This window comes from Schistocerca cancellata, chromosome 1 (assembly GCF_023864275.1).
Source record: "Schistocerca cancellata isolate TAMUIC-IGC-003103 chromosome 1, iqSchCanc2.1, whole genome shotgun sequence".
NCBI classification, from domain to species: domain Eukaryota; kingdom Metazoa; phylum Arthropoda; class Insecta; order Orthoptera; family Acrididae; genus Schistocerca; species Schistocerca cancellata.
The window spans coordinates 863,291,407-863,306,891 of NC_064626.1; the positions used below are offsets into that span (position 1 = coordinate 863,291,407).

General features: G+C 37.8%; 1 protein-coding gene across 4 annotated transcripts in view; it reads left to right on the plus strand.

Annotated features, from left to right (window-relative positions):
- The window catches only part of LOC126189455 (transmembrane and coiled-coil domain-containing protein 6), a 49,664-nt gene that overhangs the window by 20,539 nt on the left and 13,640 nt on the right, over positions 1 to 15,485 (plus strand). For all 4 annotated transcript variants that reach the window (XM_049930943.1, XM_049930944.1, XM_049930947.1 and 1 more), the window contains one exon: positions 8,270 to 8,445. In XM_049930943.1, the coding sequence (XP_049786900.1) occupies positions 8,270 to 8,445 (176 nt within the window). The remainder of the gene's footprint in view (positions 1 to 8,269; positions 8,446 to 15,485) is intronic.

Consider the following 15,485-nt stretch of genomic DNA (forward strand, 5'->3'; position numbering starts at 1 on the left):
TGAAGATTTCACACCATTTCATTGGAAGTCTCCAGCTTGGTCCATTTGTACTGGAAGCAGATCACATTCAAGTTATGTCCTCTTTGGAAGTTTTTGATACATTTGTGTACAAAAATCTTAGAAATTATCATATTTCTACGTGTCCCAGAGGGACTACCTACTGAATGTATGGGTATATAAAGTTCAAATTCGAGTAGTGACTTGTACGTATAACTGGCTCTGCATGTAGTTAAATATAACGGAAAGGTAAAAATAAATTAAGAAAAGTGAAATAATATGTTTTTCTTTGTAACAAGAAAAAAATACTGGCTCTGGTGTAAAAGAAGACACTTTAATTAGATGAAACTTGCAGCGATTCGTAAATAATCACTATTTTCACACAGGAAAAAATTTTTTAGTTCGCTGATCTTTAAAACAGTCGCTAAACATCTTATCTTTGGGTTCACATAAAAAGTAATGCTGAACTCAATATGAAGGGTGATTTGAATGCCATGGCATTTTACTTGGCAAGTGCTATGCTCTCAGTTTGCCCATTAAAGGACAATAAAGAGTTTAATGTGGACCCAGAACTACACTATGTGATCAAAAGTATCCAGATATGTGACTGAAAATGACTTACAAATTTGTGGCCCCCTCCATCAGTAATGGTGAAATTCGATATGTGTTGGCCCATCCTTAATCTTTATGACAACTTCTGCTCTCACAGGCATACGTTCAGTCAGGTGTTGGAAGGTTTTTGGGGAATGGCAGCCCATTCTTCACGGAGTGCTGCTCTGAGGAGAGGTATCGATGCTGGTCGGTGAGGCCTGCCATGAAGTTGGCGTTCCAAAACATCCCAAAGGTGTGATATTGGATTCAGGCCATGACTCTGTCAGGCCAGTCCATTACAGGGATGTTATTTATTAATTGAAGACATAAAGTCTGTAAATGAGCCCGCAATCTTTTTTGGCACTTTATTTTCATAAGTCCATCTTGGTCACACAGATTTCTTACACTTCATTACCGGTTTCACCATACTGCCATCTTCAGATCTGTTACAAAGATAAATACTGTGCAAGCGACAGGTTCAATAAGTTAAAGCCAAATCTAACAAGTCTTAGTGATACATAAAATATAAAATATGAAATGTTTATAGCCACATATAGCAGCCATACATACAATTAAAATTTTCTGATGTAAATCATCATCAAGTTAAACATGTGAGTACATGGTACATGCTGGTAATACCCAGATTCCGTCTGGTATTACAAGAGACTGATGCCAGCAGAGGGCACTTTAGTCAGAGTGCATATTAAACCAGTGTCGCCAGTGTGATGATTAAATTGCGGCATGCACAGTCATTAGTTTAATTTTTTTTTTTTTTTAAATTACTTCCCACAGCAAAACGAGTGTCCGACAATAAAATGCCTGACTAGGCAAAACGTACAACCTGTATAAGCTAGTATAAAAAGTGTAACAATAAAATAAAATATCCAAAAAATCTTCCAGCCTGACAAATCGATTACCATAAACATAATTGTAGTACAATTAATAAAATAGTAACTATACATTACAAGTAAAAAAATCGATAGTTGATATTATATCCAGCGTGTGGTCTCAATGGCGACATTTTCTAGTATTGTTATTTTCCTGTGGTGGAGCTTACAGAGGAAGGCCCAGTCTCCTTGTCGTCGATGGCCGGCGCATGTCAATCCGCTGGGGTGCTCTATGCTACTCAGTCTTGTAGGAGACTGCACTGTGACCTTTAATCACACTGTAGAGTGTCTGAATCTTGAACTGTATTCAGAATCATGTGTGTAGGTTTGTGTAGAAAAGTGAATAAGGTTGATATTTTGTTGCGTGAACAGAGTAGATGATAGCTAGTCAAGCTTTCTGAGTTTTGAGTGTGATGGATGCTTTGCTCAGCACTCTAGATTCACATTTGACTGGACTGAGATATAAGTTTCCATATGACCATTTAACTTTTCTGGGATATCCTTAGACTGAGGCAAATGTTGGGATGATTCAGTTGAGAAAGACATGTCTGAATTTCCACCCTGTCTTTCCCGAACATGAGCGTCTGCTCCAATTATAATGACCTTATTGTCACCAGGACTTCAAATCCTAATTTTTATTCTTGTGATTTATCACTGAATTTTGCTTTAAGTGCAAAGCATAGTGATAAATCACTGCCTTGATTCTGCTTATGATCATTATATGTGAAGGGAATCTGTGGGAGGTCATAATTGAGATACAGCCAATGAGTGTATTCCAGCTATTCCTCCGTATGTTGGCTATTATTATTTAAAGCAAGCTGTAAAAGGTATTTAGTGTCAGGAATGAACTTCAATGTGCTTGTTATTGTGGTAATGTTCCAGATTAAACTTAAGTGTGTATGTTAGTATGTTGGCTACATTTGTTACTTTTAGCAATGCTTGAGAGAAATTTCTCTATAGAGATTCAAGGATGTTCTTTGAAACTTACTATTAGTTGAGCTGAAACAGAAACCAATGTGAATCTTCCAGTGCAGTGAATGAGTCAGGTGTGATGTTAACAGTAATGTACACATGAATCACTCAAAATCAGTAGTCAGGGAGTAGACTGATTATCACTGTTTTGTAGGTCAGAACATTTCGCAAATATAGTGGCAGAGGAGATTGATTTGGTTCTCCAGTAAAATGGTTTCATTGTCCAGTGCACTTACGAGAATTATGCAATGAAATTGTGTATCACACAGTTTCTGGGCAATGTGAATGATGATGGTGAACTTCCTTTGACTGTTTGGAAGGAAACTATCATTCACCTTGTTGAGCTACTGTATTCCGTTTCTTTATCGTGTGGCTGTCGGCTCCTGCAAATTTCTATTATATAGTTAGCACTTGTCTTAACTAATCACATTGGCCATGTTCAATTAAGATTTATTTTCATTACTGGGTTAGTAACTCAGACTTTCAATATCCTGATTAAAGAACACTTCTTTCTACCTTGACAAAAATATTTTATTATTTGTTTAATTAACCAGTTGATGTTACTCTGTGCAAACTTCATCATCATTCACAATATCAGCGCATTAGTGGGTCATTTAACTGATACATGTGGTGTCTGTTCTTTCAACTTCCACCTATGGTGTAAGTTGAGAATTTTGGTCTGATGGGAGTCGTGCTAGGGTAGTCCATGCAGCTGTGGTGACCACTGTGCCCAGATGGCGTAGTGGTCAGCACATTTTTCTAGTGAGCGGGAGTCCCGGGTTCAAATCCCAGTCTGGCGCAAATTTTCAACTTGCCCCATTGATATAGATAAATGCATACTGGCACCTAATGTCTTTAATTTCTTTGTGTCTTCATTTAACTGAAATACCATTTCTGCAGAACATCTACATCTAGTAAAGAGAAGTGTTTCAGTGTACAAAAAGTTATAATCTGTTTCACTTCTGAATTGATTCTATGTACAGAAAACAACACATTGTTACCTGCAACAGGTTCTTTGACATGCCAGTGTAGAAGTGTGCACAGAAACAGCCAAGTGAAAAATCCATTAAATACATACATTTATTTACAATAAAAAGGTGATTTCAGAATTTTCTTTTTTTGAGACCGCATGTACAAGAATTGTGTGCCGATTTGTAATTCTAGAGCCACATATTTTACTGTTTGCGTCCTTTCTGCATAGTTTTATCATTGAGTGTACCGATACCCATTTTTATTGTGATATGTTGTGAAAGCTCAGGCATTTGCAGTGCTGCCATAAACTATTTCATTGTATAATTACGTGTGAAATAAGTTAGTTTTCAGAATTTTAGGACGCTTACAAAATATAATATGCTAGATTATTGGTATGAGTGTTCTGGATACGTAGGAAATCGGTTAGTGCCAAATAATACATCACCCCAGAATTTCATTGTATATCAACGCAAATAAACGTGTATTTTTGAGAATTTTCAGAAGCTACCATTGTCCTTTGAGTAATCTATTAGTAATTTGTAGTAAATCAGCATTTACGATTTAGTAATTGTTGCAGATATTCTAATAAACATATTGTGTTACATCTAGCTTCCCCTTAAAGAGGAGTGGCCTTATATAATTATTTACATTTATCATAAATAGGCTCTGTTTTTGAGTTGCTAACAACTATAATTAACCTCAAAACATTTTAAGAAACTAGTAATTTTACCACAGGTTTTAGTGTTGCGTTATTGGAAATCTCGTTTTGTGTATTTGCTACTACAATGCTGATAGAGAATTAGCATTTTTTTAGCACAACAGATTAAAAGATAACCAGTGACCTTAATTTAATGTTAATTATTCACTGCTCTGTAATATATTGCACCAGCCAAAATGCAGCCCCAATGAATGCTGTTCTCGAACACAGGATGACTTGGTTGACATTCGTAAGCAGCTGGAAAGCGCCCTGGCTACTGTCAAACGATTGGCAGCTGCTGTGAATTGGTGTGTTGGAAGAGCTACCGAGACTCGTGTACTCGTGATACACATGCTAGAGGTTCCTTGAGTACTGTCCTTTTCAGTGGATCCTGTCTCCTCTGCATAAGGTACAGGATCTGTCAGTGCTTGTTCACGTGACTGTGAGTGGTGTGTCAGTGGTAAATCTAGGTGTCCTGAATAGAGTGGGTGGTGACTAGGGAGAACTCATGGTGTTGTACTGATCCCTCTAACCAACAGGTTTAAGGTACTGTCTGTCACTGAAATTAAAACTGAGCCCATGGAACTCACTTTATCTTTTTTGGGGAAACCTGTTTTGTCCAGTGTCATGACGGTACAAATGAAAAATGGTAGGGGTCTATTAATTGTCAGCAGTTCAAACTTATAGCCAGTGGTGGTACCCCTTAGGTAAATTGCAGCAAGTAACAGGTAAGGACACAAGATACACTCAGTGTGTATGCCTGTGGTCCTCATTCAAAATGTTGAAGAGGCTATCCCAGCAGCCATTGAGGGAACTGGGTGCAACCAACTGCAGATTGTGGTGCATGTTGGAACAAATGATGCATGTTGTCTGAGCTCTGAAGTCATACTTATGTCAATTCAGCAACTGGAAGAGAAAGTTTAGAAGATCAGCCTTGTGCTTGGAGTTTTGAGTTTCATTGAAGCTCACAATTTGCAGTATTGTCCCCTGAACTGATCGTGGCCCTTTGGCTCTGAGTCAAGTGGAAGGACTGAACCAGAGACTTTGAAGGTTCTGTGACTTCTTGGACTTGCGCCATAGGGTCAAGAATGGTAGGGTCCCCCTAAATGGCACGATGTGCACTACACGTCAGAGGCTACTACACAGGTAGCTGACTGTGTGTGAGTATTTCTAGATTAGGCGACTCTCTATCCTATCCATATAATGGTAACTGTAGGAAACCCAGAAGTACCAGTGTAAGACCGAAAGAAGTGCCTCTCACAGGTGAGAGCATTAAAATTCTAATGGTTAACTACCAAAGCATTCACAACAAAGTGTCACATTTGAAGTGATCCTAAAAACAGTGAAGTTCAAGTAATACTGGGTACCAAAAACTAGTTGAAACCTGAAATTGATAGCGCTCAGATTTTTGGGGAAGGGATAGGCAAATGGGACCTGGAGGTGGTGTATTTCTCACAGTAGACAAGAAGCTCAACTCCTCTGAGATAGACATTGAAACTCTGTGTGAGATTGTTTGGATAAGATTCACTATCAGGGGTGGGCCTGAAGTGATAATTGGACCCTTCTATCGCCCACCGGACTCATCTGATGTAACCAAAAGCTTTAGAGAAAACCTCAGTTCACTCGTACGTAAGATCCGTAATCATACTGTAGTCATCAGTGAAGACTTTAATCATCCAAGAGTTAATTAGTAAAATTACAGTTTTGTTAGTGGCGGGCATGATAAGACATCCTGTGAAACATTACTAAATGCCTTCTTTGAAAACCATCTACGAGGTGTACAACTTTGCTTCTGCCATTTTTTCCCCAACATTTGATGCTTTAATGAAACAAACTGGTTACACTTATATCATTCAAAGTCTTTTCCATCGCTGGCCACTACTTTCTCCCATCTTTTGGGCAGTATACGAATCCCGCGTCGAAAAAATTGTTCATCTTTTGAAATGATCCACAAATCGATCCACTTTGTGACTTCTTCATGAGATCAGAAGTTTTGGTCAACCAGGCCATGCGCCGTTGATCTAAACAGGTGATAGTCAAAGGGAGCAATGTCTGGAGAATACGGCGGGTTGGGTCGGACTTCCCATTTTAATGTTTCCAAGTACATTTTGACCTCTTTTGCAACGTGGGGTCAAGCGTTGTCGTGCTGCAAAATCACTTTATCATGCCTCTCGCTGTATTACGGCAGTTTATCTTTTAATGCTCTGCTCAAACGCATTAATTGCATTCGATAACGAGCACCTGTGATTGTTTCACTTGGTTTTAACACCTCATAGTACATGATGCTGAGCTGGTCGCACCAAATGCAGAGCATGATCTTGGAGCCATGAATATTCGGTTTGGCCATCGACTTGGAAGTATGGCCAGAATATCCCCATGATTTTTGCGTTTAGGGTTATTGTAATGAGTCCATTTTTCGTACCCGGTCACAATGCGATGCAGAAATCCCTTCCGTTTTTGCCTCTGAAGCAACTGTTCACAAACACACAAACGATATTCAATGTTTCTTGGTTTCAGCTGGCACGGGACCCAAGTTCCTTCTTTCTGAATCATGCCCATAGCCTTGAGATGTTTTGAAATGGCGTGCTGTGTGACTCCCACTAATCATGCCAATTCCTCTTGAGTTTGACGCGAGTCTTCTCTCAGCAATGTCTCCAATTTTGTATCTTTGAAAACATTCTCTCTTTCACCACTATGCCAGTCTACGACATTAAAATTGCCGTTCTTGAAGTGTTGAAACCATTCACGACACATTCTTTCACTAATAGCGTCCTTACCATTCGTACTTGAGAACATTCGATGAGACTAACACCTCCCGCAAATGATGAGAATTAGGCTCATAAACTGACATTTTCAATCAAGAACAACTTTATGATGCAGACACAAATCAACTAATGTTTGAATGATATTATGTTGAGCGAGGTCCAAGCTAACTGCCTGACGTCTGCGATCTGTTTCTTTCGACCGCTACTTACTGTTGTCGCCACCTATCGGTAAATGACGGAAGCAAAGTTGTACACCTGGTAGAACAGATAGTTAGGAACCCCACTCTTGATGAAAATATATTGGATCTAATGGCAACAAATAGACCTGACCTCCTTGAGGATCTCCACATCGAAACTGGGATCAGTGACCGTGATATGGTTGTGGCAAGAATGATTACCAAAGTACAGAGGACAACTAAAACAAGCAGAAAGCTGTATATGTTCAGTAAACTAGACAAAAAGTCAGTCGTGTCATATCTCAGTGAGGAAGTTGAAACTTTCAGTACAGGGAAGGAGCATGTAGGAAAACTGTGGCTCACATTTAAGAGAGGAGTTGACCACGCACAGGATAGATATACATCTAGTAGAACAGATCATAATGAGAGGGAACTTCCAATCACTGCGAAGAAACTTCTAACTGCATAATTACTGCATAATAGGAGTAAAACAAAGTGTAGGGCTATACATAGAGAGACGCTGAATGAAACCATTTGACAGTCAGGAGAGCAATGCGTGTTGTCTTCGATGACTAACATAGCAGGATATTATCAAATGATATTACACGTGTAATGGTGTGAGGCATGTCAACAATCTTCTGCAGTATGTTGGCCTGTCGTTTGTCTAGTATGTGGCCAACCATTGGTCTTGGATATCTGTTGTCTAATGCAATTTCTTTGTGGTGTTGGCTTGTCAGTATTTGTACTTGAGTACGACTGCACTGTAAGTGCAGCTCCTGTTTCTCAGAGACTCTCTATGTATACCTTTTATTTTACACAGTGATTTTGAGTCATCTTGAGTAACTGTAATTCAGTAACTAGTAATATTGTTAGATGTATGTGTCGTAGCGGGATAAATGCAAGGCAGAAAATTCAAAGTCCACAGTCTGTCTGTCTACAAAAATATTGTTTTATGTAGCTACAATATATGCCAGTAATAGTGTGTACTACAGCTTATCAATAATTAATTGGAAGCTTGTAATGATATGTCATAAGCAACTTATTTATGGTGTGATTATAGTAAATCAGATAATATTTCTGCTTGTGTTTCGTGTATTTATTGCTTTACTTTTTTCCCCAAAGATAAATATGCATTTTATCATGAAATATAGTATAAGGGTCTGTAGTGAATGTGAAATTAATGGAACTTTTTTTCCTAATCATCTCTTAAAGGATATTTGCCTCTGGACTCTTGGAAACTTGGCAGGAAGTGGTGAGAAGCCTTGGTCAATATTAAAAACTCAAGGTCTTTTACCAAAGATTCTGCAACTCATTGCCATGGGAAGTGTCATTCAGTCAGCAGTTTATGCTCTTATGATGTACACAAGGACAGGGATCACTTTTCTAGAGTAAGTTTTTTAAAAAAAGTTAGTTCTTTTTGTGATCTTGTGCAGTTTCAATGACAAAAAGCAGTAGTTTAAATTTACTGTAATTTTATATTGGCAATAACTCATGATTGCAACTGTGAGGTGTAAATATTATAGGATAAAATGGCTATATACTGTATTCAGAGTTGTTCGAAACAAAGCTCACATTTTTAGAACAACTAAAAGATACTAGAAACTGGATTTAATAACTAACAATAAATTTTATTTACGCTCTAAGTCAGTAATGCATTTGTCCACCTCTGTCCCTTATGCGAGCAGTTATTCGACTTGGCATCAATTGATAGAGTTGTTGGATCCCTCCTGATGGATGCTGTGCCAAATTATGTCCAGTTGGTGCATCAGATCATCAAAATCCCAAGCTGGTTGGAGGACCATGCTCAAATTGCTCCAAATGTTCTCATTTGGGGAGAGATCTGGTGACCCTGCTGACCGAAGTACAGTTTGGCAAGCACGAAAACAAGCAGTAGGCACACTCATTGTGTGTGAGTGAGCATTATCTTGCTGAAATGTAAGCCAAGATGGCTTGCCATGAAGGGCAACAAAACGGGTAGTAGAAAATTATTGGCATAATACTGTGCTGTAAGGGTGCTGGGGATGACAACCAAAGAGGTCCTGCTATGAAAAGAAATGACATCCCAGATAAGTCAGGCCATAAGGCAGGTGACAGTCAGATTGGTATCCCACCACTGTCTGGGGTGTCTTGACCCATCTCTGGTCTGCAGTCTCATTGACTGGAGTAGACTAGTCTTCACTGTTGAGTCCTGCTTCAAACTGAGCTCCAATGACCAGCAAAGAAATATCTTGGAATCTATAAGTCTGTTTTAAAAACTAGTCATAAAAAGACACATAATTTACAGATAGGAGGAAAGGTAGCATCAGAGAAAAAATGAGATAAGGTGGAAGAGGCATAACAAAGAAGCTTGGGTACAAAACATGACATAATAAAGTGACAAAACAACACAAAAATATTTGCTGTAGTAATATGAGTAACAAGGGTGTAAAGCTGGGGGGAAGATGGGAACTGCTGCGTAGTTATAGTTGAAGAACTGGCTTCACAATGTGATGAGAATATTTTATTTGATGCTAGTTTGGCACATTGTATACAGCTGATGATCATTTTGTTCAGCAGTCTCATTGTTAACATGACATTTATTTATTCATCCAGGGTTTATCTTATAATGATATAGAAAGTGATTTAACAAATATGTATGAAAATGCTGCACACAGAATCACGATTTGGGCCAGGGGTGGGGGTGTCCTTGGTTGATGCTTGGTTCCTATCTGAGTTAGTAACTTGGAGTAAAAGGTTTTTGGTTTAGACTGGACCAGTGGCCATTTGTATAGCCATTCAAACAGCTGTCTTACTGTAGATATGTTACAGTATGCTGTGCAAGATTTGAATGACAAACCAGCACTTAGGGAAACTTTGCAGATTGATTAATTCCTTTTGCAAAAAAATTTAATTGGGCTGAAATTAATGCTCGGCTAATGGCACCATTTGTACTTGCACTCTTCAGATTTTACATGCAAAAACCATCCACCTCATTCAGATATTATGTGCAAAAACAGGTCCCTTTTAAATACATTGGACTGGAGCAAGACTGTTGGTTCAAATTTGGTCCTTTGGTGTATCCAATCTTGATCTCAGATAAATTTTAACCATTTGAAAAAATATTGCTTTGTTTGGATTTTATATGCAGAAAACACATTTTTCTGGAAGGTTTTTGAAGAAAGCCATTTGTATGCGCTAAACTTGTATGAATCAGTTCAAACTTTTGATTAAGGTAAATAAAAGTCCAAATGAATTTTTTAAATTCAATAATCTGTACTCGTTGTTGAGACACGATTTTTTAAAGTTGACCTAAATGTAGCTCGTAAAATTTGTTCTTGCATGAATTGAATGTGCAGAAATTTTTTTAAAGTTAATCATATAAATGAAAAATACTTTCTTACAATGAAATTGAAAACCCACTTGTAAAAATCTACCTTCATTCGGCTTTTCTGTGTAGAAACACTTTTTTTTTTTTTTAATAATTAAAAGCGTGCCACTTCTGTGTTTCAAACTTGTGCAAATTGTTTCAAATTCTTTGAGAAGGTAGACAAATACATGTAATTAATGGTTGTCCTATTGCTTTGTGGAAGCTTTATCCGCCGCCATGATACAAGCAACATCATTTGAAAAACAATAAAAAGACCTATGCTGAATCAGATGTTGCCTGTCAACAGAAATCTGCATTGGTTACCAAAGTATCAAGGTATGGCAGTCCAGTGTCAAAATTATGGTAAATGAACTAGAATGAAAAATGTTCGTACATAGCACAAAAGAAGGTGAATATGTCCTGGGCAGAGTTAGGGATGTAAAAGAAGTGAACTAGCTTTTTGACCTATGTGCCAGCTTCAAAGACAATTAAATCAAAACATCTTGATATATTCACACTCTTTTATGAGTTAACCCTACTTCCCTAGTGCATAGAGTTCTCTTAACTGCAATGTATTGTCACACATGCACCATGCAGTTTATAGAGCAAGGTTCCTGATCCTGTGTTCAAAAGGCAGATGATTTGTCAGCCATAGTAAACAATACATATCATATAGCTGAAGAGCATATATGAAATAGCTAAAAAAGTTTTTCTGGTGAAATAATATTTCTGGAGGTGAATTTGTTCCTGGGGGATGCTACAACAATTTTTTGTTTCTAGGTTGGAGGGGGGGGGGGGGATCATTTCCTCCCCCCCCCCCTCTCTCTCAGGGGACAATTTCTCTCCCAAATCCACCCACTGATACACGTATGGTGTGGAATATAAAAACAAATAGACACTAATTTATGCTTGTAGAGAGGGGGTTGCATCTGACTGTGGGGGTGGACCTGTAATAGAAAGTGTGCCAGAGGGGGGATGCACGCATCCTAAACATTAATGAAGCGTTGCATCATATTGCACAACATGACAAATGCCATGTTGGATGACATGATGGCATGTGCCATGTTATACAACATGACGTGATGTATCATGTTACTTTACTTGACACGATGCATTATGTTATGTGACATGGTTACTAGTACTAACAAGTAAAAAAGTGAGACTATGTCACGATGTTTTGATCTAAATGTCTTAAGTGAAAAAGCTAGTGCCATTCTTTTACATCCCTAATTTTGCCCCGGACATATTCGCCTTTTTTGTGCTATGATAGGAGCTCCAGTCCATTCGGAAAATTGATTCTGGATCCGTAAACATGCCGTGGTGCCCCATGCATGTCTTCATGTCCACACTTCACCTGAAGAACTGAGTTGGCACCCCATGAAGAGTGAGATGTTGAAGTTAGGAGAAAGATGTTACTATCATGCACTATAGACCTTGGCACATGGTTTTCCTGTAAAAGAATTACATTGTAATCATGTATTGTGATGTGACAAGGTGTTGTAGTTATCCCCTTGCATTATTAACCACTTATCTTGATTCCTCTAAGTACCCTTTGTGTGTGTAGTATGTATTACTTATGAAAAATGTTGTAGCTGCATTTTTGAACAGATATATTTTAATAGCCTTTTTCATCTTCTTGCACAATTTATTGTATAATTTTATTCCCTAATAGAAAGTTCTGTTTCAAGTTTATTTGTTTTTGTAAATAAATGTAAGTCCAAACTGGCTTGTGTTCCATCATTATGTGTATAACTATTAGTTAAATACTTAGTAATGTTTTTCTCAGTATATAAAACAGATAGGTAGCTAGACTAATTTGTTACAGTAAGGGTACCCACTTTGGTAAACAATTGTTTAGGATGACGTGGTCTAATACTTTTGTTACTATTCTTACGGCCCATGCATTTTAAAAATTGTGTCCATGTTTTGTGACACAAAATTCCAATCACTAAGAAATGAGTATGTAGGAATAGTATGTCAACACAAGACATTGGCTGTTACAAACTGGTGATAGAATCCTAAGAGCAAAACTTTCTGTTGGCATTATTTTTGCCAATACCTTGGTGTGTGTATTCCATGTCAATTGACAATCACAATTCATCTCTTAAAATTGTTGTGTTTGTGACACTTTAGTTTATCATCTATACTCAACATGACTGTTTTGCCTCTTAATGTTGTAGTGCGTACTGTTTGTTTTCTTCATATTCAGTGTTAACTTATTACATTCTGCCCAATTGTGAACATACTTCAGGGTTTCAATTTTTTTACTAATAGGAGTTCAGTGACTATAATGTTGTTGTCATAAGCAAAGAGAACCTGTCTGGAAAGTCATTGACATACAGGGTGTCCATAATTAAAGTTCCAGTTTCAAAATGCTGTAGGAAGATTACTACTGATCAGAATGACATCAAATTTGAACTGCGTATTATTGATTAGAGATGGGTAAAACTGTTCTTTTCAGAGATTAGATGAGAACTGGTCACTCACTGGTATGAACTAGTTCTTTTTCATGACTAACCACTCACCATTCATTCACAAAAATAAGTAAAAGCAAGACACATTGCCTTATCTGATTTGGTCCTATTTTGAAAGAACGTATAAAGAGGAGTAATAATTTTTTGTTATGTCTGTAGTAATTTTGAAATTCAAAGTTTTAAATTTCGTCTGCTGTAACAATTATAAGTATTGCAACAAAATCCTAAATACTTTTTTATCAAGTGGAAAAAATTTAAAAATGAGGACTGATTGTTGTTATATTTTGATACTTTCATTGGAAAAATGCAATATAAGAATTATGACATAACTGTAATTAAAGTGTCTCTGCAGTCATCATTTACATTTAGCATTACCATGTTGTCATGGTCAGAGACTGGTTTGCTGCACCTCTCAATTCTATTCTATCCTGTGCAATCATATTCATCTCTGAGTAACAATTGCAACCTACATCCTTCTGAATCTTCTTAGTGTATTCATGTCTTGGTGTCCCTCTACGATTTTTACCCTCCACGCTGCCCTCCAATACTAAATTGTTGATGCCTTGATGCCTCAGAACATGTCCCTCCAACCAATCCCTTTTTCTAATCAAGTTGTGCTACAAATTTCTCTTCTCTCCAATTCTATTCAGTACCTCCTCATTAGATATGTGATCTACTCATCTAATCTTCAGCATGCTTCTGTAGCATTACATTTCCAAAGCTTCTATTCTCTTATTGTCTAAATTGTTTATCATCCTGTAACCTCCCCCTCCCTTATCGACCTTAATGACAGTGAAAAATTAAACCGCATGTACCTAATGGAAATTTGGGAAAAGCAATCGTCACCGAAGTTAATCTGTCGGTAAAGAGGGAGGAAAGGGTTACATCTAAATGAAAGGAAAAATGCAAATGAAACTGGTGGAAATTAATTTTGAAAAGGGGTAAAGTTAATTAAGAAAGTAAATGTGCGGCCATTACATTAACAATTAACTAGCGGTAATTATATATTTGAGATTTGGGGGAAATTACGGTCGCCAGTCCTATGGACAATTACTACAGTAACAAAAAGAAAAGTTATTACACATATAATTAGCACTAGAAGCGTGGAAACTGAAGGTTGACACGTGTAGTGTGAAAACTGATAGTTTGTCAGAAGTAATAAATTTCGCTACACTCTGACTCAATTTAGCAAAAGAATTAATAAAACCGGAAAATTGAAAGTTAATTTAGTGACTGAAATTAATAGTGAGCTTTGTTTCTGAAGCACATTGAAATTCAGTAAAATACGGTTAGTCTTGGGCTACCTCAACAATCATTTCAAAGCTACTTGAATCTACGCAATTTAGAAATAAGAGATTTAACTTTGAACTTGAATTAAATGATTCTGAACAATTAACAATAGTAAAATTTAGTACGTACCAAGCTGAGATGCACAGGTAAGCTAAAGTATGGTAACAAAACTCGCACTCTTAATTTGTGCTTGTGTAATCTAAATATTGTAGCCAGCTATGAATACTTTAACTGAACTTTGAAATTAAAGCAGTGAAATGGAATGATATTACTTTAATGCTGGCGTTTGAATTTCAACGACATTCGGGTTCATTCCGGAAAAGGAAGGGACCCTGCTTGGTAATGCAATTGGGACAATGAGCAACAAATGTTCATGCTAAGTTGCTGTAATTATAGTTACGAAAATTGAACAGTTTGAAAAGTTGAGGTCTGCCATACAGTTCTAAAACTTTACGTGCTTCCAGTCTTCCTTGTTGGTTGATTGAAGGTTTGAAGCCGTCGATCGAGGAGGTGGCGATAGTCACTCATTGTCGGCCGTCACTGTTGCAGAAGCTGGATGTTGGTGCGCCTTCTTCTCGACACGGTCACCAGGCCAAACGGGCTCTTGATATGCGCCAGCTAATGCTTCCCGTCTGCGACACCGTGGCAGAAACTATACAGCAAGTCGAGCGCAATTACATGCTGCCCAACCCCGAAAGCGCGGCAACTCGCGGGAGCGTCACACAACACACCTGCCCCACCACCCTACCCCAGCCAGACTCCCCTCTGCCCGCGCTCCACGCGACAGAGTTAACACTACCAATGATCCGAAACACTTTGGTTCTCCACACGACCTATCGATGTATTCGTTCGATAGCATAGTTTTCCCTAGGCCAGACCCAGCGTATAAATACAAATAATATTCACAAGACAAACCAATTATACATCAACATAAATGCATTTATATACAAATAGTAAAACCGTTACAATATACAAAGACACAGAAATGTTATACCTTCAGGTAACAAAATAAGGAAAAAAATTTGCAGTGCAATAGATGGAAATAGGAGGATATGCATTTCCGGCGTTATAATCCATGTTTCACTTCCATACATAGCTACACACCATACAAATACTTTCAGAAACGACTTTCTGACATTTAAATCTATACTTGATGTTAACAAATCTCTCTTCTTCAGAAACGCTTTCCTTGCCGTAGCCAGTCTACATCTTATGTCCTCTCTACTTCAACCATCATCAGTTACTTTGCTCCCCAAATAGCAAAACTTATTTACTACTTTAAGTGTCTCATTTCCTAATCTAATTCCCTAGCATCACA